Source organism: Dufourea novaeangliae, unplaced genomic scaffold, assembly GCF_001272555.1.
Source record: "Dufourea novaeangliae isolate 0120121106 unplaced genomic scaffold, ASM127255v1 scaffold89, whole genome shotgun sequence".
NCBI lineage: Eukaryota > Metazoa > Arthropoda > Insecta > Hymenoptera > Halictidae > Dufourea > Dufourea novaeangliae.
In genome coordinates, this window is record NW_015373988.1 from 517,383 (window position 1) to 540,935 (window position 23,553).

A 23,553-nucleotide genomic window follows, 5' to 3' on the forward strand; every position below is an offset into this window, starting at 1 on the left:
AGACCATTTCCTTCGATTCCACTGTGGTCGAAATGATGGAATTAGGAGAACTGAAATCCTTTAGTGTAAGAAAAACGTCAATATTATTTTTTTCAATTTCGCTCGTTTTTTGCTTCTGGCCTTCTCCTTCGGTTTCATTATGGTCGAAATGATTGAATTAGCGGGAAAATTGTATTTCATCCGTTCGAATTTTTTTTTTTTGCACGAAGAATCACTTTCTGCTTGGATGTACCATCGATTGCTGGACACTACGCAGAAAGGATTAATAACTTCGTTCTGATAAAATCAAAGGAGAAATCGATTTCTTCGTCTACCCAAGTGGATCATTCCGACCACGAATTCATTCCGTGCGGTAATATATCGATAAATAAATTAAAACCTCAGTTGTTCGATTGCTCTTAGCCACTCGTTACTCTCTGGTTTTTTCTTCACTTCTGTTCAGCTACTTTTGTCCTTTTTTTTTCTTCTTCTTCTTCGCTTTATCACGGCCGTGATAAATTACGCTTATTACGAGGTCATAAATTCGCGAGAGGACACCAGCGGCGAGATACGTTCGGGTATAAGTCATTAATAACTCGCCGATCCGGCCCGTTTTTTCCGTCCTGGATGTAATTTGGCTCTTAAGGAACCGTATTATAACGGTTGTTATCGCCAAGCCTTTTCGGCGGGAGCTGTTGTTGTATTAAATTGTTTCTTTCTCCTTCGTTCTTTATTTTTTTACGTCAAACGCGACCGAAAGTTCACGGACGACTAACCCTTCGAAGGAACACAATTTTCTTAATACTTTTATCGAGTCGTGAATTTTTGAAAATGAATTATCTTAGAAATGATGAACATCATGTGAAACAATTGAATTCTACATTTTCGACTTATTTTCTTATGCGGAATCACATACTTTCAGGTTCCACAAACAGTTTGGAAACACCCTACATACAGGGTCCTGTTATTCACTGATCCCTTTACAACATCTTATGGGCCCGTAGCTATAAATACGCGCACCTAAGAGGGGTTGTAAAAGTAAATTAGGAATATATTCCGTAAATTCGTTAGATTCAGGTCGTTTTACTTTATCGTAAAAAGACCCCGCTCCGTGCTACTTTCGTATGTGATTCCATCGTCGATTAAAGTCGCGACCTAATACACGAGAAAGGTATTTAAACTACTGATATCATGATTTTGTCATCTTGCACCAACCTTCCGCCATTTGAAACAGCATCGAGGTATTACAATGATCGGTTAATACGTGTGTAATCTGTCCGATTTATGTACAAAAGGATAAGAAATGAGCGGAGGGGGCTGAAGGAGGCCGACGTAGCTCGTCTAAGAATACTTCTCTAAAGAAGAATCGAAGGAAAATATTTACAAAAGATGTCCTTTCTCGAAGGACCTGTTTACCAACGTCACTACTGCGTGTCTACTTTCGCTAGAGAGTGCAGAGAGGAGAGGAAGAGAGAGATACGGCAACATGCTACTACCCGGTATGCTTTACGAGTTCGCTCTTGGAGGACTTCCGGTCCCCGAGCGCATCTGAGGCGGGAAGAAAAGAAAACTAAATAAAGGAGGAGGGTACCTCGAAGTAACTATAACCTCCATAGGTGGCCAAATATGTTCAAAACAAAAATTCACATTTCAAACAGATCAAAACAATTATTATGATCTTTGTCTCGTTTTTTTTCACCCGTGTGCATATAACAACTTATTCGAGTTCCCCGTGTACCGATTCAACTGCAGATTTTTAACTGTGCAAATTTTGCGCGACACTCCGAGTTATGTTTAATTTTGAAGACAAAAGTGTGACACAGTTAAACAATTTCCATGGAAATCAATGATTTATCTCGCGTAATCGGCTGTGTTGCAAAAATCTGTGGATAGGAGAAGAACGGAGGATGTGGGAAATCGGCAAGTTCGCGGACGTAAAGAATTGTGAAAATGAAAAGAATGAATATTAATCTTACGTTGTCGGGACTAATACTCTCTACTAAATCACTAGAGTAATTCATTTGGTTCCATAAGTTGTAATGGCAGAGATCGAGAAATAAAACATACCTACGCGAAATCTGGCTGAAAAAGGAATTTTGTTGCACTCGACAGTGCAAGAGGTGACACATCGTCCGATTATATTATATTTCATTGGGCTCGGATTGGCCCACTGGTCGGTGAGAAAAGGAACACAGATTCAGCAGTGTACAAAATCCGACACAAAGAAACGAGACTGCTCTTACAGAAAATTTTGCTTGTTTAACACTAGAACCACCAGCGTTAAATTTACGCCGGAATAAATTGTATAATATACTGATACGTGTAAAAAAAACAGGTGAACAATTTTTGCACCTGCGAGTAGGGTTAGACGGCAACGTCGCAGTTTTCTGCTTTTCGGGAATTTAGCGGTGCGTTGTGTGCACGTCGTGTGTAACATTCCGTGAAAATATTCGTACACATATCGAAACACAGATAACAAGAGCCGAGCTGCGACAGATAGATAGATAGAGTGATAAGGGACAGCGGTGTGAGCGTGTCAGCAGATTCAGCGAGACGAGAAAGACGCGCAGAGCGTACGTTACTGGAGGCCGTGACACAATGCACAGGTGCCGCATAGTGTAGAGGCGAGTAGAGGGGTAGGAAGGAAAGATTCACAAACAAATTTCATCCAACTTGTCCGAAAATATCTGCCCATAACAGAAGATAAAGTACAGGGGTGTCTCGTAATGGCCGAACCGGAAACGTGATGATTCTACATGAACAAACTAAATTTACCATCACTGATTATTTCTACCTATATTAACATTCACAAACACTGATAATGGTACGATAATATTAGTTTTTCTGAACAATTAATTGTGACAACGGATAACGTATTGCACAGTATCTATTCGTGGTAAGTAGAAGTAGCGAGCAATGGTCAGACGTACTAGCCAGCCGTATTCGGATGACGACTAAAAATGTTGATTTGCTAGAAAACAGAGTGCCCCACAAAAAAAAAGTTCTTTCTATTTATTTTATTGTCTCGAATTGTATTTCATTGTTATATTCATTTGTTCATGCAGAATCAGTTTCCGTGTTGTGCTTCTCAATCACGAGACACCGTAACAATAATTGGCCTGGTCTGTCCCACATAAAATCAAAAGGGCCCACGAAACGAAAACCATCGAAACTGGGTAAAGAATAATTGAAATCTAGAATAAAAACCGTGTCAAAAGGAAAGCAATCGATAAAGAAAACGTGGATATTAAAAACAGACTACAGGAAATTGAATACATCCACTAGCTACATTACATTGACTAACTACGTTACTATTAACCAACAAGTCGTTCACCGACATTATAAATACAGTGCTACTTGTTTCTACTGAACAGATCGATGCCCAAGGAACGAAGGTAAGTAAAATATAATATTGATTATCAACGCCACGTGTCCACTTGAGGGCAACCGATTCTACTCGTGAACCCACGTGAGATTAACGGTTAAAGACTCGCCCCGAAGAGGACATGTAGCCTACGATTACAAGGGGATGGGGTGGAGAAAATTTAGAAAAATAAAAAGGACAGCAAGAAATAGAGACAGAGTGAGAAATATACAGATATAAAGGACAGTGATAGATGAAAATAAAAATATATAGAAGAGTGCTGCAGCAAAAGCCTGAGGGAGCCACCTGCAGAGTTTTGTCGCTACTTCCAGGTCTGGATGGAAACTGTACCTTCTTTGTTGCTTGGGTGGAGCGGAGGTTTCAGATCCCGATTGCAAAAATCCTCTTTGCAGCACTCGATGACGAACGTCGTGTTCCGCGAGTCGCTCGTCATGCAGAAGATGAGCGGCTCGGGCTGCGACGACGACAGCTGTTTATTCACGCACCTTCAAGCCGAGTTTGCAACAGTTTCAGATAAAAAGAACAAAACAAACAAACCAACCTACGGTTCGTTGGAGGGACAATTGTGCTTTGGGTCGCGAATGGGACACTCAATGGGTGGGAGATTGCTGACAGATGAAATGACAAGGACCACGTTAAGGAGAGCCCACAATTACGGGGTGGTGGATGGGAGGAACTCGCGCGCTTATCGATCTATGGTCGTCGTCGCTGAAAACAATGAAAATTCGACTTGTATAGCTTCTCTCTTTGTTTCACACCCGCAGTTCTTTTGTGTTTACGAATATCAAACAAAAATTTCACGTGCTCCGAAGTACGCGACAGGTGATCGGTATCGTCAGTTTTTAAAATCAATAATCACGGGATGTACCGAACTGGTATCGATTCCACCTTACAAACTTAATAAAAAGCATACTATATTTCCCTGTCTTCTTGTCTGAATGTGCAGACAATCATACCGCGAAATTAGTGTCACGTGACACACGTTTCACACGGTGGGACGTCAAATGGGATCGCTGAACAAACTTCAAAAAACGTTCAAGGGGGTGGAAAAAAGGGAAAGACAAAATTATCAAAATCAAGAAACGCAAACCTAAAAAAAAAAACGGTTGACTGTTAAGAACTGTAAGGAGAAAAAAAAGGAGGGGAGGGGTTGGGGTGAAATAAACAAAATCGATTCAACACCGTGCAACTCAACACACGTTTTGCGGTACCTGACAGTGGGGGTAGCCAGTGGTAGTAGATCGTCGGTCCCTGAAATCCCCCTTATTGCTCCCGATGCGACGTCATAAAGACCAAACCAATCAAAACACGAAAAAAGAAAAACAGAACTATCTTTTCGTCTCTAGTTCCTCATTTATTCGCCCTGTTAATCGATCCCGCGAGGACTAGCCAGAGAGAGAGTGCCATCCGCCTAGTCCTCGAGCACGTAGCGTCGTCCGGCTAAATTGAAGCAGGCAACAACGTATACAAACCGAACTCTTCACACCAAAAAAAGAAAATTCGAAAGAGAAAAAAAAATGTATTACGCAGAAAAAAAACAGTATAGGGAAACCAGAAAAGAACAAAAAATAAAAAACACGTGTAGAGTTAGGAGCAAACGACCATCATTTGCGGATGCAGTGCGATATTGTTGGTGTTAGTCGAGGGGTCGTTCAAACGGTGAATCCAATAGCTGGCCATACGCACCGTGGACCAGTTGTCATTAAATAGGTGCTTGGAGCTTTTTAGAAATTGCTCGAAGGATCATTTTTCTTTAATGAAGGGACAAATCTATTACTCGATTTTCGAAATCTTTATCGACATAGTTAACACTTGATCACTATTAAGGTGCCCATGGAATTATATCACTAGCGAATATGATAACTTTCTACAAAATTAGTCAGAAGTAATTTTGTCTACGTTTATGTCGGTTGTTCTTAAACATTAAAAAATAATATCTATCGTTGAAAACGTTAAGGATGTTCAGGCTTGCCAATATAATCTTCCAGACTCAGACTTCATTTTTATTTTTCCTTTCATATGCAATGTATCTTATATTTCAAGATATTTCATAATCGTCTCTTTCATTTCGATTCTTTTTAAAAGTCACCTATGATCTTTCTGTGAAAACAGCGAAACGTTACGAAAACGGTCTCTATGCGTATGGCTGACTAATGCTCGAGACACGGAATGAAATTTTCACAAAAAAGGGGGGATGAAGGGTGAAAAAAAATGGTTAAAACGATATGCAAACGCGTAGATATAGCGACTCGACGCGTGCGTCAAGGTGATCCACCAACCGAAGGTAATCCGAACTCGATCGCGGAACATCTTCGACGATCGCCTTTCTCCCTGTGTGTGCGGTTTTGATTACGAGAATTAAATAAACTCAATTATTTCTTGGTGCACTGAAATCGTGAGAAAGTCGTTCGATTTGGAAAATTGTGCTCGGTCGAGTTTTCGTAAATGGTTTAATAAAAAAAAAAAGATCGCTCTCGATGTTCGTTGCTCACTTTATTATTTTTCTCGTACGCGATTGGGCCACTTGCTTGCTCCAAAAAAAGCATTTTAGCACTCAATTCTTGGAATACTTTATCCGTTTAGAATACTTTAACGTTTCTCGTTAATAATGTTCGTTTAATAAACTCTTGTGCTTTCACAATTTTCTTCGAAACCGAACCACTTTCTCGAGTCTTCGACACCGGAAAAATAATTCAAAACGCATAAATACTGAACAGAGAATATATCTTTTGCAAAGATTAATTGAAATTAAGACGCAACAAAACATCAACAAGTTTCTTTCAAGTCTCTCATCTGAATATCAACGCTTTAACAAACTAAAATCGTATAATTAGCTACAATTAGCTATCTGTAACTGTAACATATAATTAGATTCAGAATTTTATACGTTCATTGTGTATACTCGTGCGCGCGAGAAATTAAATTTAATTGGCACGCGTGTGTACCGTACGCGTTCACAAGCTCAATTATCCTGGAAATCGAGGTTTCAGAAAATATTCCATTTTATTATAAACATACTACCGGTGCACCGATAAGTATGTCACTATGTATTTCTTTTTAATAAACCTGTGATATGTAGTTTAAATTTAAAACATCTGTCTGTTTTCGTTATCATTCAAAACAAATACGAAGCTTCGAAGAACGAAAACAAATATTATCTGAAGTGACCATAGGTTATCTGCTTTTCTAGAAAAAAAAACATATTGAATTTGACAATTAATATATAAATCTATTTAAATAACAAACCCATACAATTTCCAAGTAATTGATCGCCAAATGGTCTGTGTCCAATCGACGCGTTGCAGTGGTTAAAAATACCAAAAAAATGTTTAGTTTCAGCAAAGTATTTTAACGAAATTCCATTTAGACAAAAATTCAAATTAACGAAAATTTGAATTTCTGCCGCGTTTATTGGACCTTTTTCACCGATGTGCGTGGTGTTCGCACGCATAACAATGGCGGACAGCCTGGAGAAAAAAGGAAAGGAGGATGATGAATTAACGTCGAGAAATAACGTCCGATAATCAACAACGTTTTTATAACCCAGAAAATTCAGATTGATCCCCGACTCGCGTGCGCAAATACATTTACGCGCGGTATACACGCCACGAAGTGGATAATGATCGGCTCGTAATCGGTTAATTACTCTGCTTGGCAAAAAAAAAAAAAAGAACCTTCCTCCTTTTTTATTTTTGTACTCCTCTGGACGAACGTAGGCACTCGATGACGTGTTTCGCGAGGTAAATACGTAAGTACGCTACACCATTTACATTTTCGGTTATTTATGAAGTGACCGCCTGACTTTATACGCTCTTTTACAAGACACGATTGAGTAAAACGCAATAAAGTACGAAATCTCAATAATGTTTAATTCAGATCGTATTTCTGTCGTTACGTATCGCTGACAAAGTTATTCGTTCTCGATAAGAAAAGTTCGCGGCTCGCATTTTTCTTAATTAATTCATAGAAATCTGATCCCCTTATTCTCTTACGCGACAAACGAAGAACAAAAAAAAAACCTACCGGTTACGTAACAAAAATTCACCTATATACTGGAAGTTTTTTGTTCGATAAATATCGTGCACGCGTGATTTACGTTTATGTAAACTGTACTTCTAAAGGTTCGACACACGAATAAAAAAAAAAAAAATAACGACGAACTTTCCGGTTCGTGGATATTTTTAACTCGGTTCGATGCGCCGACGCGGAATACTCTTGTTGCATAATATACTTCTCTTGCATTGTGAACAAAATCGTCGAGTTTCCCGAAAAAAATACAGACAAGAGTTCGAGGAATAATAAGAGCAACGGAAGGTCAGTGGAGCAGGTACAAAAGGATCGTCGACATGACGGTGTGTTCGTGCTACCGCCCCCACGAATGGCTATGGGCGTTTAAAATTGCGATTTCCAGGTGATTCGATTTTTTGTCAATACCGTAAATGTTCGAGTGCAATAGTTTTATCGAACAGAAAAAGAGATATGTATAACGATTTACCGTAAAAAAAAAACAAAGTACAGAATTAAAACTCTTATGGAATAAACCTGGCGTATCGTTTATCGAGAAAATACTCTGTACCGCTTAGGCTTAATTGCGTGGTACACCCGGTATGTACGAATTCTGCTCGCAAGCCTTCCCTATCGTCCGTGCTCCACGCTGTCCGAGCAGTTAACAAACGTAAAATATGAAGCACGAGATCACGAGGCTCGAGTGTTCCAAAAGAAAGAGGGAGAGAGACAGGAAGGAAGAGAAGGCTCGGGAATATTTTCGCCCGAGTAAGTTTCAATCGGACGCAGATCCCGTACTGATGACATGCCGCCGTTTATAATAATCTTGACCGAAATACATAGTAATACTGGCGCTGAGACGAGTCTGGGACAATAATCGAGAGGAGTCTGTAACAGCGATTGGTTCAGCCTGTAAGGCTCAGGTATTGCTTGTGACGCGTACTTAACCACAATTACCTACACCTTCTGCAAATTATAGAGAAGAGTGAACGCGAAACGAGCCGAAAAAGAAAATAAAAATAACAGAAAAAGAAACCACACACACACACGAGTGGGCCACGCCATATACATACGTATAATGTATACACTCGACTATACCGCAAAGAATGCACTTAACGATCTCGTTAGGAAGTTCGTTATTGCGGCTGTTTTCACGGTTAGCTATAAAGAGCGAACGTGCACGCTGCCGCCGTTGCCGAGCGTATGCTACGACTACGAGGAATGGAAATGTTTCTGGTGTAAAATAATTTCTCTCCCGAGATGATGGGGAAAAAACGAAGATGAGGGGGGAAAGAGAGTTTATTAAATTTGCAACTTCTGACGAAGGGAAAATTGAATAAAAGCCCGCTCGCTTATGGTAAAAGTAGTCCCTGGTAAATCCGTACTCATCGAGACGGAATGTTCTGCTCGTTTTGCGGTTTCGTTCTTGGACATCCTTTATTTAACGCGTTGAATCACTTTACACTTCTTCATCGTACCACGCCAGTTTATGTATATCGAGTAAAATGGTCCAGAATCAATGGTTTGTTTAACTCAAGCGATCGAAATTTTTACTGATTGTAGAATTCCGGTTATTTAGTACCGCAATTTCATGTAGAACAAATAATTCTGCGCGAAGAACCATCAGTGTATACAAAACGAGCAGAATTTCTACCTGGGATCCAATCGAACGATTCCCCAAGCCAATTTCTGGTAACAACGAAACTTCCATTCCGAGAATCGTTCAACGCCACGGCGTTTGTAAAAAGAAAAAAAAACCAGCGATTCGTCCGCAATCTCTTTTCGGTGATCCCGATATATCCACCCAACGACGCTTAATCACGGTACAAAAAAAATATCTCTGACGACAAAACGAAGCACAGAGGACCAGGAATTAAATAGACGAGAGAACAGAAACGGTGGGACTCTGTATTAGAGAAACAACAGGTAGGAGATTGGCGGTTCACGCGATGCATCGCGCAGTCGTGTCAGTTCGGTTCGACGAAGAGTACCTGGGGATAATTCAGGCGAGTTGGGAGTCTGTAACGCCGGATACGCGTTCAGGTTGCAGAGTTCTGTATTGCAGCAGATCCTGGACCGATACGGGCCTGGCTTACCGTTGCAGAACAGGGGTGCTTCCGGTGGTAGCCAGAAACGCCGATCAAGACACCTTTCATAACATCGGAATGATTTAGTTCGGTTGGAATCGAGTGCGTCGTCGTGTACAGGGTATCCCACGCAACTGGACCAAGCCATAGCGTTAAAACGGAAGATAGAACAAAATTTTACTGGGAATATTTAAATGATATCGAGTAATACATCAAGTGATGCATCTTCTCTAAAAATGGAGAGGTTTCAAAGATATCAAGGTCACTGCCATTTTTTGAAAGGCAATTATATAATTTTTGTATACACTATTCGATGCATATTTTAATTCTCTAGAAAATAGTATTAAGACATTTGAGTCGGAAAATGTTCAAGCCTAGGACCGAGTACTGTACAATCTTGAGAAACTAAAGATAAAATATCTTTTAAACTAATCCTTTTTCCTTTTCAGTACCTTATAATACTTTGTTGTAGAAAAATAAAAAATACAGCGAATGGTGCATCGTATAATAAAACGTTTGTCTAGCACAATTTCTTCGTAAAGCTGAACGGAAGTCTAGAAATTTCATGGCGACACAAAATTACGCGGGACAGCCTGTATATTAACCCTTTCAGACCTGGTGGTCACATTTGTGTACATGAAGTTTCTTACAATGTCACACAACGCCTTAGGTAGTGTATGGAAGATTCATATTTTTCTATAAAAATTTCAATTTTTCATGTCCTGAATGTTTTTAATGAGTCTAGTGAATTCAGAATTGAATAACAAAAACGCTCTGCTGAGTTAAAACGTGTAATCAAGTTTTTTTTTTACTTTTAAAAGGAAATTCAAGTTTGAGAGGGTTAACACTGTGAATATCGTGTGATCATACGGGAAATCGGTTCCACGGGTGCTCCATTCCTGTCGAATCACCCTGTGTATCGTGCAGAGGGTTCGAAACGCGGTCGAGACGTTAACCCGAACCGTTAAACCCGATCACGATAAATTAATAAAGTCGGTGGCTGCGTGCACACGATTCGAGGGCCTGGGAAAAAACCACGATCGGAGGGCGGGCGACGACGGCAAATGAAGCCCAACAAGAGGTCAATGGGATTCGCGGTTCAACCGCGAATCACCACTTCGTGATCGCTCGAATAAGCAGGAAATTGTCCCGTGCCGCTTTTGCGTCGTCTACCGGACCAATCAAATGATCACGACCCTGCGCTATTTTCGATACGATCACCGGGGCCCGAATTATATCCGAATTAACCGTCTGGCGCATTAAACATTTAAGCCCCCGTCCGCACGTCTGCGACCTCGCGGACTACTGTCTCGATCGATCCTCATTCATGAGATTTTTCGAGCAGACATAGTAGTGTATTAGATAGGAATCCAATTTTATAAAAAAAAAAAAAAAAAAAAAAAAATTAAAGAAAAACTGGATGAACAGCTTTAATGGATTGATATCTTTTTTTCTGTTTATTGAATAAACGAAAAATCGCGAGATAGAATTTCTGAAAATTACTGTCCTTATTATCCTTTATATAACTGACACAGGCTATTAATTTAATAAGTTCATACCGATTTATGTATGTGTATTGTATTACTGGCACAGGGTAATACATAATACAGATTTTTGCATTTATATTGGATAACAAACAACGTAACTTCATTGATAATGATACAAAAAAAAGTCTCACCGACCCTTAGCACTGTCGACAATAACTGTCGCAACTACCGACAATCCAATCGATATTATCGAAGCCTTTTGTGAAACTCAACCGAAACGGAATTAATTAATACAAAAAAAAAAGAGAGAGAGAGAGAGCAAGCACAATCACCGACGAAAGATTGCGATACCAGGGTCAAATCGATAGAGAATTCCCCCATCGAATTAACACAAAAACGAAAGTTCTGTCACGAGTTTTCCTGAAATAATACATTCAATCTAGCACATCTTTCCGTCCGCTTGGAAAACAATCATTTTTCAAACATAATATTTCAACAATAACTATTCTTCCAAATCCCGTGGCTACCCCCACGAGTTCATACAGGAAAAAAAATGAAGAAATGCATCGAAAACAAATGAATAAGTAGGAATCTGCGTGAAATTAACGAAGTCGGTTCTCGAGTTTCTTGTCACAGTCGTGTTCCCGACAGTCGTCCGATTCTCTGCCCGTGAGAAATCTGGTGAATGACGCGCGGCGGTGTCGCCCGGCGTTACCAACGCGACCAACGGCCGACAACAATAATTCGTTTCCGTCGAAACTCCCCAAAACAGGCGCTAATCATGCCTCTCCGCCGGCTGGGCCAACTGGACGAGAAAAAAAAAGAGCGGCTAAACCGTTCCTGGAAACCACCGACGAGGGAATCGATCGGTAACAGAACGGTTGGTGACTGGTTGAACACTTCCTTTCGCGATGAACACGCACGCGCGCGAGCGATCGAAGCGGCAAGAATTTAAACTTATAAATTCACACTGACGAGTAACTATGTTCTTCTTCGGTCCTCTTCGAGTAAACATTTTCGCGTAACCTGGCTCGAAATCATCGGATCCGTCTGCTGGATATGATAAAACGTTATCGAAATTATGTAAGAACGATAATTGTAATCTGTCGAATTTTTTTTTATTCGGCGTGTCTGACGGGAACGAGATAACGTGAAAACTTCGCGAATCGCTAGTTTCATTACTCCAACCGTGCGGTCATTAATTCCGAACAGGGTCGATCGATTAACGAGAAAATTGAACGACAGCAGAGTATGATATCTTCGCCGTATATGTGCTTGGAACTAGAATACATACAATCGTTCCGTTCTCTGTAACGATAATACACGATCTGTCTCAAAAGTTGCCAAACTGATACAAAAAAAAAAAAAGAAGAGCAGTTTTCCGTAAAATGATGATGCTCTTTATCGTCGAATATTAAAAATAGTTTTCTTTCGAAAGACACACTATTCACAATAAATTATGAAAACTCTGGAAATGACTCGGATAATTCTGTTCAAGATGATGAAAAAGACGACCATCGAAAATTTTCGAGTTCACGGAACACATTTCTGTCTGAAAAAAGTATCTCACAGTTCGATTATCCTATGTATACGTCTAATTCGGCTACGTCAAACTAATTCCTATTATCGAAACTATAAACTAGGTCAAAGAAACAGCAATCTAAAATCGTTTAAACATTAGCCAGAACTTCGACGGACTACTTTCTCCACCATCTTGAAGAAGAATTACCAGACAGCTATTTCCAGTGTTTGTATAATGATTGTAAACAACGCATCACTTCAGAAAGAAACTACGTTCAACGAATCGCTGAATATATCGTACTAAAAAATTACCGTTTCAACTTAAATTCCGAAATTTTTGGACGCAAACCGTGTACTTCCACGACAAATAATACGATCTCATATTAACCCTTCGCACTCGATTGTCGCCTCTGGAGCGACAAAATGTATGGAAAATTAGAAATTCCGAGTGCAAAAGGTTAAAGAGATAAACTTTTTCTCAGCTTCACGTGTATCGAGAGATCCGTATACTCGTTGTTCCCTCTGTAACGGGCCTCGAAACGTTATCCATGAATCGTAGTCGCAGAATTTATTACACGATATTTCAATCGCACGAAGTTCGATCGTTAATCGGGCCACGCCTGAACGAACATATAAATCGCGCACACCAAACGAGATTCCGCTTACGTAATTAAAAGCTTTACAAATTTGTACGATGGGAATGGGATGTCAGGGAGTCGGGTGGTTTGTGGTCGGATAGTGAGCAGAGTGACTTAATAGACGATCGATCAAATACGTTCAAAGTGTACCCACGCGCCTATATGTATATATGTACTGTAATACACGACCAAAATCGACGGTGAAGAGAACTTTTTGTCAGTGAAATTATTATTGTATATGTATACTCTCTCACGCAGCGCACCACGCCATGCACGTGTGTATACGTTACCTCCGTGCGTATGTGGGAACATCGTTCTCCAGGCTGGTGCTGGCGAAACAATATCCGTCGGTCTTGCACGTGTGATTGGTCTCCGTGCAGATGTCGCAATAACACTTCAACAGTCCTGAAAGAAAGAAAAACGAAAAAAAAATAAGAAAGTTTGAGCGAAACCTCGTGAACATCAACACTGCGGGGGCGTTTAGGGTAACCTAACCCAGACCAGAGACAAACGTAACGATTTTATGGAATTGAAACAAGAAGGTACGTAATTTAAAGAGATAGAACAAACTTACTTCTTAGTAGATTATTTCAATAGGACAGTCGAGAACTAGGGTGAAGGGCAGATGGAATTGGTGAATAAAGATGGTAGGAGACGATTGTTGGTCGCAACAAGATAAATATTTAAAGGTTTTGAAAAACTCAACACCCCCTACTGAGTTATTAGTGAAGCCAGGACATACACCATTTACACACAAGACATTATATATGTAGAATGAAGTTACGGCTATCTTCCTGTGATGTTAACTAAAAATCATCAAAAATTGTAGACCATATCGACAAGTATTTCAGATAAAAATAGGTTTCGTAAATTGGAGGTTTTATAGAGAAAATACAGATATCAGTTTCCTTATCGTTTATGGAACAATACTTTTTCTCTAGATAATGATTTACGAATAATGAACAGAGGTCGAAAACGTTTCTCTGCATTCCGTTATTGAGTCGATATAAAGATTTAACTTGCAGGAAGGTTTTCAAGCTTTCCGAAACTTTTTTTTTGGATCTCCGTCGGTGATCATCGTTTTGTTTTTTCATTCAAACAAGATCTTGCCCCGCCTCGGCCGCAAATAATTATTCCCCTTGACAGGCTCCAAGGTTAAAAAAAAAATATAGCCCCGGGGGCTTGTGTGCACCACGATTTACCGAGAATAATGATGCAGCAGCATTATTTCCTCAATAATTTATCACGTTAATAATGACGTAAGTCATTCCGAAGTTAGCACACTTTTTTTTTCTTACTCTGACCCTGGTCGACTGAACCAAACCAGATTCACAGTCGCCGAGACTGAGACACCATTCTCCAGAGATCAAAAAAAGAAATAAAAAATGAAAAACGTATTAGGTCGTACGGAAAATTCGTACCATTTTATGTCCACGATCCTATTTATCTATCTTTTGATTATTTTATTTTTTTTATTATTATTATCGAAGAAATGGAAAACTGACACGGTGAACACACACTGCCTTCAAAACACATTTCACATGTATGCTCTATTCAAGTTATGTATACAACTTTCCTTTTTCTATATACAAATGAACAGGTATGATCGAGTGTACAAAGTGCATTTCAGTCACGCTACATCAGAAGTGTAGGTAAAAGCACAGTTACTTCGATTGGGAAATTTAGTAGATAATCATTAAGTTAGCTTGCTGATGCATTTCATATCTGGAAAAATCTCTGAAGCTGTAGAAGTCGATCGAAAAAACATGTAAAGTGTTTCTCAAACACAAGCACGCGAAGTTTATGTAACCGGTATGATAAAACAATCTAAAAATAAGAAACAGTAAAAAGAGACAGAAACTACATTTGCTCGTACAGTAGGATAGATGTTGCAAATTATAGATTGCTATTTTGCATTCTAAAATTGTACGTACTTTCCGGACAACCTAATTATATATTTCAAATATCATTTCAGAACTGCCCAGATCTGGTTTATGAAATATTTCATGTTCCGTGTCGAGAAGCTTTCGAACACTCATCGCGCATTTACTGTACAGGTGTGTTTCTCTTATATCGATACAAGTGTATATGGTTATGAAAATCGACACGAGTTTCTGGTACGACCTAATACTTCTCATCCGTTGCCGGACCCGCCAGGATACACGATTCCATGCCGTGGTACGACTTGGCGAAACGAGTTTAATTCAAGTCATTAGCGCACGCCCACATCGGATATGCTCATCTTTCTCTCTCTCTCGAGGACCGTACACACATACACAGGCCACTTCGCAAACGCGAACGAGCTGGAAGGGCTCGGAAACCCAGGGATATACCTGCGTAGTATACAGGGTGTTCATAAAAATGTGGAACACTTTCTCATTAAGACACAACTAAAACGAAGACAAAAATCAAGAATGACAGATTGAACAGCTTCGTGTTTCGAGTTATTAATTGTTGAAAATACGGGCGAAATCCAGACTCGATCGATGATGCAGTGAAATACTAAAGACGAATTCAGACTTTACATTTTGCATGTGCAGCAACACGAATGGTCAGACGTATTCCAAGCGTATTTCGCCCCTAAATTTTAACAAATTAATAAGTCGTTCTTGGTTTTCCTCTTTGTTCGAACGTGTAGAATCCACACTGCGAAAGTATCCCATATTTTTATCAACACCCCGTATAAGAGGACCACGCATACCGAACGGCCATAAAACCGTTTTTTGCACAACCACGAAAAGCGCAATGGGGTCCCTACCTGTGCTCAGGTTCGACTGGAACGAGAGCTGGTCTTTTGATTCGTATTTGTGAATCTCATAAGGAGGTGGATTGTAAGATTTATGTTACGTTGATTTATATGATATTTAAAAAGATAAAAGAATATAGACACCCATAATGATAGCGTAGCTATAGTGAAGATCGTGCGGATAGAGGTATGGATTTTTCAATATGGAAATTCTGTTTTGGCGTTGTAAATGTTACGCGGAATTGGAATCAAAAGAGATTTAGGGTGTCTCGTGGGTCTTTGGGGTCCAAAAGATGTGGGGTGTCCCGTTGGTCTCTGGGGTTCAAGAGATTTGGGGTGTCCCGTGGGTCTTGGGTCCAAAGGATTTGGGGAATCCCAAGATTTAAAGATTCTAACAGGTCTCAAAAGTCTCAGGGCGTTCTCTATTAAGCCCCTTGAGTCTGCAATAGACTGTGTCTGTTAGCTTGGGTCTAATATGATCCGCACGTGGTATCTTGAAGTTTTAGGTGGTTTGTATCGAGTTTCTGGGGTCTACGGGTGGGCTTTATAGGTCCTTTTATGTTCGAGGTAGTTTCTATCGGGTCTCTCGAGTTTACGATGAACCATAGCCGTTCTCTTGGGTCCACGATGACCTGTATCGGGTCTCTTCAATTTGGGGTAGTTCCTATCGGGCATTTTTAGTCTAAAATGGTCTATATGGAATCTATTGAGTTCGGGATCATTTTTATCCGGTCTCTTATGTCAGGAATGGTTTGCATCGGATCTGTAGAGTCTTGAAATGCATGTAGTGGATATGTTGAGTCCCAGATGGATAGCATCGACTTTCTTAACTCTACAATTATACTCTATTAATCTGTACTAAATGAAGAAACGTAGAAGGACAATATTTTCTACACTTTGAATGAAATACTTCTACATACGAAGCAACAGATGGAGAAAAATCTGTTGCTATATCGAACGTATTAAAATAGATTCCTTAAAAAGCAACAGTGATCCAGATCGTACAATAAAAATTCTGCAAACACACCGTTGGTTTCACTCGACGATCAATAGGACCAACTACGATCAACGTTAAAATAACGAAACACCTACACAATAAATTCTATCATTCTTACGGACACACGAACACCTCCGAAGGATTAAGGGTGACATCGTTTTACGCTATTGTTCGACTGCGAGGGACAGATTACAGATAAAAGTTACGCCGGAGTTACGGTAAACTTCGGCCGCGGAACAGCATTTGCGGAGCGACCGCGATACCAAAGCGCTCAGAAACGAGCAACTATAATCGAGTTGAACGACGGAACGGCTAACAAAACGCTAACGAGATGAGAGTTCGCTCGTGCTTGTGCGCCCGATATCAAGCGACCGACGAACGTTTCCGTTTAAACGCGTTCAACGTTTATTCCATTTAATTTCCAACCGAATGGGAAAGTAAATCCACCATAATGTATACGGATAGCAATGTGTGTATGGAAATACACGAAATCTATAACTGCAAAATAGAACAAAACTGGACAACGAACGGTTTGCTTAATTATGAAAGTAACGAAGTAATAAACTGATATATTATATTAATGACGAGCAGGAAGATTCAAAATCAGGCCATCCGTACTCGCTGCTCAGATCGTAGACGCTAAATACAAATCGCGCGACGGTTACCACGGCCAATCACGGATCTCCGCCACAGAATAAATTACACGGCGGACACGGTGCACGTTTCAGCGTCATTGCTCCACGCCGACAATTCCACGAAAGATAATCTCCGGATGGTGGTTGATAGAGGATATCGTCAAGGATCGACGATCTCTGATCGTACGCCTACGTTAATGGGCGACACGGATTAATTTTACAGGCTGGGTGCTCTGTAATCGTGACGGGAGTCGAACCGAAAAGAATATGTAAAATTCATTTTTCTTTCCAGACATATCCATCTGTCATCTGTTATCGAATGTATAGCTATCATTAACGAATGTATTGTATTTAGATCTTAATTTATCGACCCACGTTTACTGGGACTTTTTTTCGTCATTTGGCAAGTACTATCTACCCCAGAAGTTATGAACCCTTTCTTTGTTTTACCTTGTACATACATAAATCACTGCGCAAAGAGTACCAGGAATTTTTTTACCGATTGATTTCCGAGAACGAAACGAGGTTTGTACTAGAGATTCATGGGAAGTACTTTGAGAAATGTAGCACGATCAACGAAAACATTTTTTTCATCATTTCTTTCAGCAATCGTAGAAAGCTTATATATTTTTCCGGGGAAAAGTATCAACGTTCAATTCGTGCAGAAAGAAAATACGAAGTGACGGTCGAAAGACAGTTTTCTCGCTAATCTCACAAGGATACGAAGAACTGATAAAACGAGTTAGTTTAATTAAAAACACGAAGATACCTGAACCACGCGAAAGAGGGACCACCACTTTTCGTCGGAATCTATTTTGAGCAGGCAATCCCACCGCGCCAACGGTTAAAACCAGAAACGAGATGGTAATCGTTGGTAACTGTAAACAACGGGCTTGATTTAGAGGCTCGCATGATATTAAAAATAATCAAGGCAGCCTTATCTTTTCACGAAACCAGCTAAAGGTCCGAGACCGTGCTGGAAGTTTAATATCGCCGTAACCATTAGACTGCGAATTTCTATCCGCTTATATCATTTGCATATCTATATATGAAATTGCGATGAAACCAGGGAGTTTAATCAACATTAACGAAGCATTAAAACTGATTAAAACCGTTTAATAAATGAGGTGAATATTCCTATAATTCCGGTTCGTGTGAATCTACAAAAATGCGAATGTGTATAGAAAATAAATGTCTATTAATTACACATTTTATAAAATGATCGAAGAAGATTGAGACTACGATATTAAAAATGGTGTTTTAATCGTAAGCCTTCGTAATCCTGTATTAGAACTTCAAACGTTTTAGATGCACATATATGTACTACATATGTATACTTTAGAAATACTGGTTCTAATGATAAACTACAGGAAAAAAGTATAATTAATCTTTTGGGCCTTCAAGCTTGTAATCGATCCACAAGAAAAAGTAGAAGATTTCCTTGATTTTTGATTGATAATACTGGTTCTGAATAGTCATCATGCAAGTTTTCCTAATCGACGACAGCCGGTCCCAGCACGGGATAGACTCGGCTGTTTATGAATTATTGAATTAATGACTATTTTTTACGTCCATAAACAAAACCATTATATGTCGCAACAAGCTGTCACGCGTTTTCTTAAATCCCCTCGAACGATCTTCGTTCTTGTGCGGGAATATGCGTTCGTAAATTACCAGCAATCTGTATTTAAATCTGCGATCCAATCGGAGACAGCTTGAATAAATAAATTCAAGATCAATTTTAATACCTTTACGCTAACTTTTGCGTTAAATTTATTATCGATTAATGTCACGATTACTTAAATCCCGTGAAAAATTCTGCTCTTTTTGTTCTCTCTCGATTAACAACTTTTTCTCAAGTATCGATGATTTGTACTAATGTCTGTTACTGCTTTGCAATCAAAGTTCATATATCATGAGTAAATTTGCCAGTAGTTGTAGAAGTTTGAATATTTAATTAGACATTTGCATGTAAATACGAATCGCTGGATGTATGTACATTCTACAATTTATTTGCACTCATTAAGATCTACATTCGAAAACTCAATTGCATTAAGATAACGCTCGTCTGTAATCGTGTTCCCTTTTGCGAGTATTCACAACAGGTGAAACACTAGCGAAACTGTACCGTACAATGACCCAAAAATGAAAAATTGTGATTTTTCTGTTACGTACACGCGTAATTAGAAAACTTTGCAAATTTGAACCCGGTTATGTTAGGACAACGCTCTTAAAAATTACATCCATAAATTCAGTATTTGAAATTCCATTTATCAGATTGAATTTTATACACCAGGTTTAGAAGAGATGAATTAAAATCCAGATATTATCCAAACGAGTAAATACTTGTGGAAATAGAGAATCACTGAACTCCTACCATCTAAAGTTTTAACCGCTGATTTGTACAGATAAATGGAGTCCTATTATGACTTGATGCGTTCCGATCTACTAAAACTGTAATCAATGGCGCCACGCGGTCATCGATAACCATTACTGCAGTATCAACGTGTTAATTTTACAAGTAGTCGGTTAATCGTGCCACAAAGTAATAACTTCATAGTGATGACTACAAGCTGAATGAAGAAAAAAAGGAAGTTTCAAACAACACCAATGTGGCCCAGGGATATTCCGACACGATCATTTCATATCGGGTTTCAACTGTGTGTGTACACTGTACAAAGAGAAAGATTACGCCCGCGGAGAAGAAATGGAAAGCAGAGGAAAAGACCACGCCCACGGTACGGGGCGAGATGCAACATTGTCATTCACCGAAGTGAACCGTGTAACACGTGTTAATTCAAGCACGGAGAGTTTATTATCTACCAGGATAAATCTGTACACGGGGTCTTACGTATTGTTAGGCACGGTGATTACACGAAGCGTGTTTCCTTCGCGATTCGAGGGTAGATACAAACCTACACGCCCCCGGTCAGATTGAAAACTCGACTCGCTAAATATAAGACCTTGCTTTACGAGGCGACGGTCACTTGCAACCGGGAACATTCACATTGTTGCGACGATGGCTCGCGAAATTGCGAATTTATCCTTGGGGCCCGAAGCATACGGCTTCGAGACCCTCGGAGTAAATACATCCTCGACCACGGTGTAAATGTATTCTCGTCACGAGATACGAACGTAATATGTATATGTAACTGGAAATGTTTCGAGAAACAATTCAGCCATTGAAAGCGTTAATGGTATAAAGTGAATTTTTAGATGAATTTTGGATGAATTTTGAATGAACATCATCTATGATGTATAACACATCTACATGACTTCATTCTATCTTGTGCGTAAATAATGTGTGACATAGCTTCGCTAATAACTGAACAAAAGGTACTTGGGTATATCATCTTAACCTCTTGCGCTGGAACGACGTGCCACACACGTCGAAGTTACACGCATTTGTGACCTGGCTGTCAGTGATTCATCAATAAGTGAAGAAGAAAGGAGATTTTTGGAAAGTTTTTGAGTATTCTACAAGCAAATTGAATTCTTCTGGTGTACGAAGAAAAATAACAGGGAATAAAACTGAAAAATGACTGGAAAAGCGCAGTACATATTTTTTGCATCACCCTGATACATATTAAGGACCATAGAAGACCACGGTTAGCCCGTCACTGTTGCACAGCGTCCAGTTAAGGTCGTTGCCGCGATGCCAACAACCTTTTTCCCGACCTACGACCTACGTCTTATCCAGGGGATGCTAATAGTCGTAAGAATCCGCGGGATAACGACGTGTCACCGTCGATTAAGCGCTGGAGATTCTACTCATACATTTCGACCCCATGAAAACTTGGTACAGCCCTAATCCAAACAAGGTGATTCCTTCACCCTTATAATAAAAACATAAATACATAATAGGACATACGATGTGATTACAAATAAGAACCATTAATTCAGTGACATAAGAAGTAAAAGTCTCAGAAAGGAGAAATCGAATACGAATGAACAGAATTAACTCGTCTTACCGCTGCTAGTGGGTTAACCCTCGAACGTTCAGATCATTATTCATACTAATTATGTATACAGATAAATTCTACACGAATAAATTAAGCCAATTACGTAATATCTAGGTATAAAGTGATAAGGTTTTCGTAATTCAATTACGACTTTATCTCAATGTTATCCAATGAATACCTATAATAATACATGTTTACTCGAACCGTCAATCAGGGTTCAAGGCTACAATGCCGATAATAATAATTCAGGTAATAATAATTAAGGAAGATGAAAAATCTTCTGTATATCAGATAGATTTAATATTCATACAAACATGTTACCAAAAAATTTGGAAAGAGACACTAAAATCTATTCCCTCGAAAAACATTAATGTATTCAATTTATTTTAAGAGGAATGCTTAATAGTCCGCATGCACAGGGTTTATAATAAAAATACGAAATATCTGTTTATTTCCAAGCCTACTTTTTTTCGCAAGATTGAGCATACATGCTCGTAAATTATACCAAAGAAGGGTCAGTAGAACGCGTACAAGAGGCAGAAGAAAAACAGTTAACCAGAAAGTACTCTAATTAACTGTAAACAGACGGCGGAGATAAGAACAGTTAGTAAGAATATGTCTGCAATAATGAGTTTGTAGCACAGTCTCAAAGGTGATGCCTCGCGAAAGAATCAATTGCATACGTATATGTGTATGCAACGTATTTACGAAAGATTACGTATCAGTCGAAAACGATTGGGTTCCAGAATCGAACAGATACTGGTTATCTTCACTCTCCGTAATGAAAATAAGCCGACACGTTTCCATTGCAAGTAATTACGACGTAACGAAACAATCATCCTTTGTATCTTAAAAAAAGAAACTGTAACATTACGTGCGTACAATCCTATTATTGGAGCAATTGAAATATTTCATTCTTAATTCCTAGTTCTACTAATACTCCGTTATTAAACCAAATTGAAATTTGTTAACATTTAAAATATATTTTGAATATTATTTTCGAAACGGTGACCGTACTCTTGTTAAATCGTGCCCACTGACAAATGAAAAATTAAAACAAAATACTCTATATATATTTAATGTACAACATTTAACTCTCTGAAAATTAACGGTATAAAATTACATACATCGTTTCATTTTTGTTTGTTCGTATATAAATGTTTATTTCTCCGAAAATTAACGATATAAAATGCAGAATAGTTAGATCCCTATTATAAAATTATTATATTTTTTTAAATACGTAGTCTAGATTGTTAGATCACTTCAGCCTCGATATATCCAACACCTGGTCATGCCTAACTGTAAGTCGATTGCTTCTAGCAGCATGTTTACGCCACGGAGTGCCAATTTATCGGGCCAGTAAATGTAATACATCCGATTTGGTTTTAAGCGCAACGTTGGTTGAAGACACGTGATGCACGTCGTACTAATGTAATCATTATAAAGTGATCGTAATGATCGGGTGACACGAAGCCAGTGAAAACGGTCGTTAAAAGCGGCATGCAAGAAAGATTCGCGAGTTCCGGTCGACTACTTTGCTCCCAGTACGGTCCAATAAGATGTTTCGGTTGACGGGGAGCAAAGGAAAATAATACTAACCGAGCTCTACCAAACAAAAACAAGCCTATCAATTGTCCATTCGACACAAAATTTGTACAGTGTGTGTCAATTAAATGCATCCTGTCATATTCTCGACTAACCCGGCAAAGCAAGAATCAACACTTTGTTATTTCCCAATGTCATCGAACCCGATACGCGTCATTAAACATACGTCAAGTGTCAAAATATTCTTACGGATCGCGTGTTCGTCGCGTAAGACGCAAGCAAGGAGAAAAATAACACAGCAAGAAGGAACATTTTTTTTATAGCCCGCAGATAATTTGTGAATGAAAGGGTTAAATGTACCCTTTCGCATACTCGAAGAACCTCGTACAACAAGATTAATCGGCCCTTTCTGCACGCAGTGCCCGGCGTTGCTTACGCAACGTTACGCGGATTCGGAAAGTGAAAGAAAGAGAGGGAAACAGAAGAGGGAAAGAGCGGGAACGATGGTCGAACAGAAGGCAGCAAGGATGATGGGACAGGTAGACGGACGGACGGATGGGAAGAGG

The 23,553-nt window shown here is 39.4% G+C and overlaps 1 protein-coding gene across 1 annotated transcript in view; it reads right to left on the reverse strand.

Moving 5' to 3' along the window:
• Nucleotides 1–23,553, reverse strand: part of LOC107187616 (TGF-beta receptor type-1) — a 34,694-nt gene that overhangs the window by 10,743 nt on the left and 398 nt on the right. Inside the window, exons 2-3 of the mRNA XM_015575756.1 lie at nt 13,393–13,507; nt 3,695–3,849 (exon numbers count right to left, since the gene is read on the reverse strand). Coding sequence (XP_015431242.1) covers nt 3,695–3,849; nt 13,393–13,507 — 270 coding nt within the window. The remainder of the gene's footprint in view (nt 1–3,694; nt 3,850–13,392; nt 13,508–23,553) is intronic.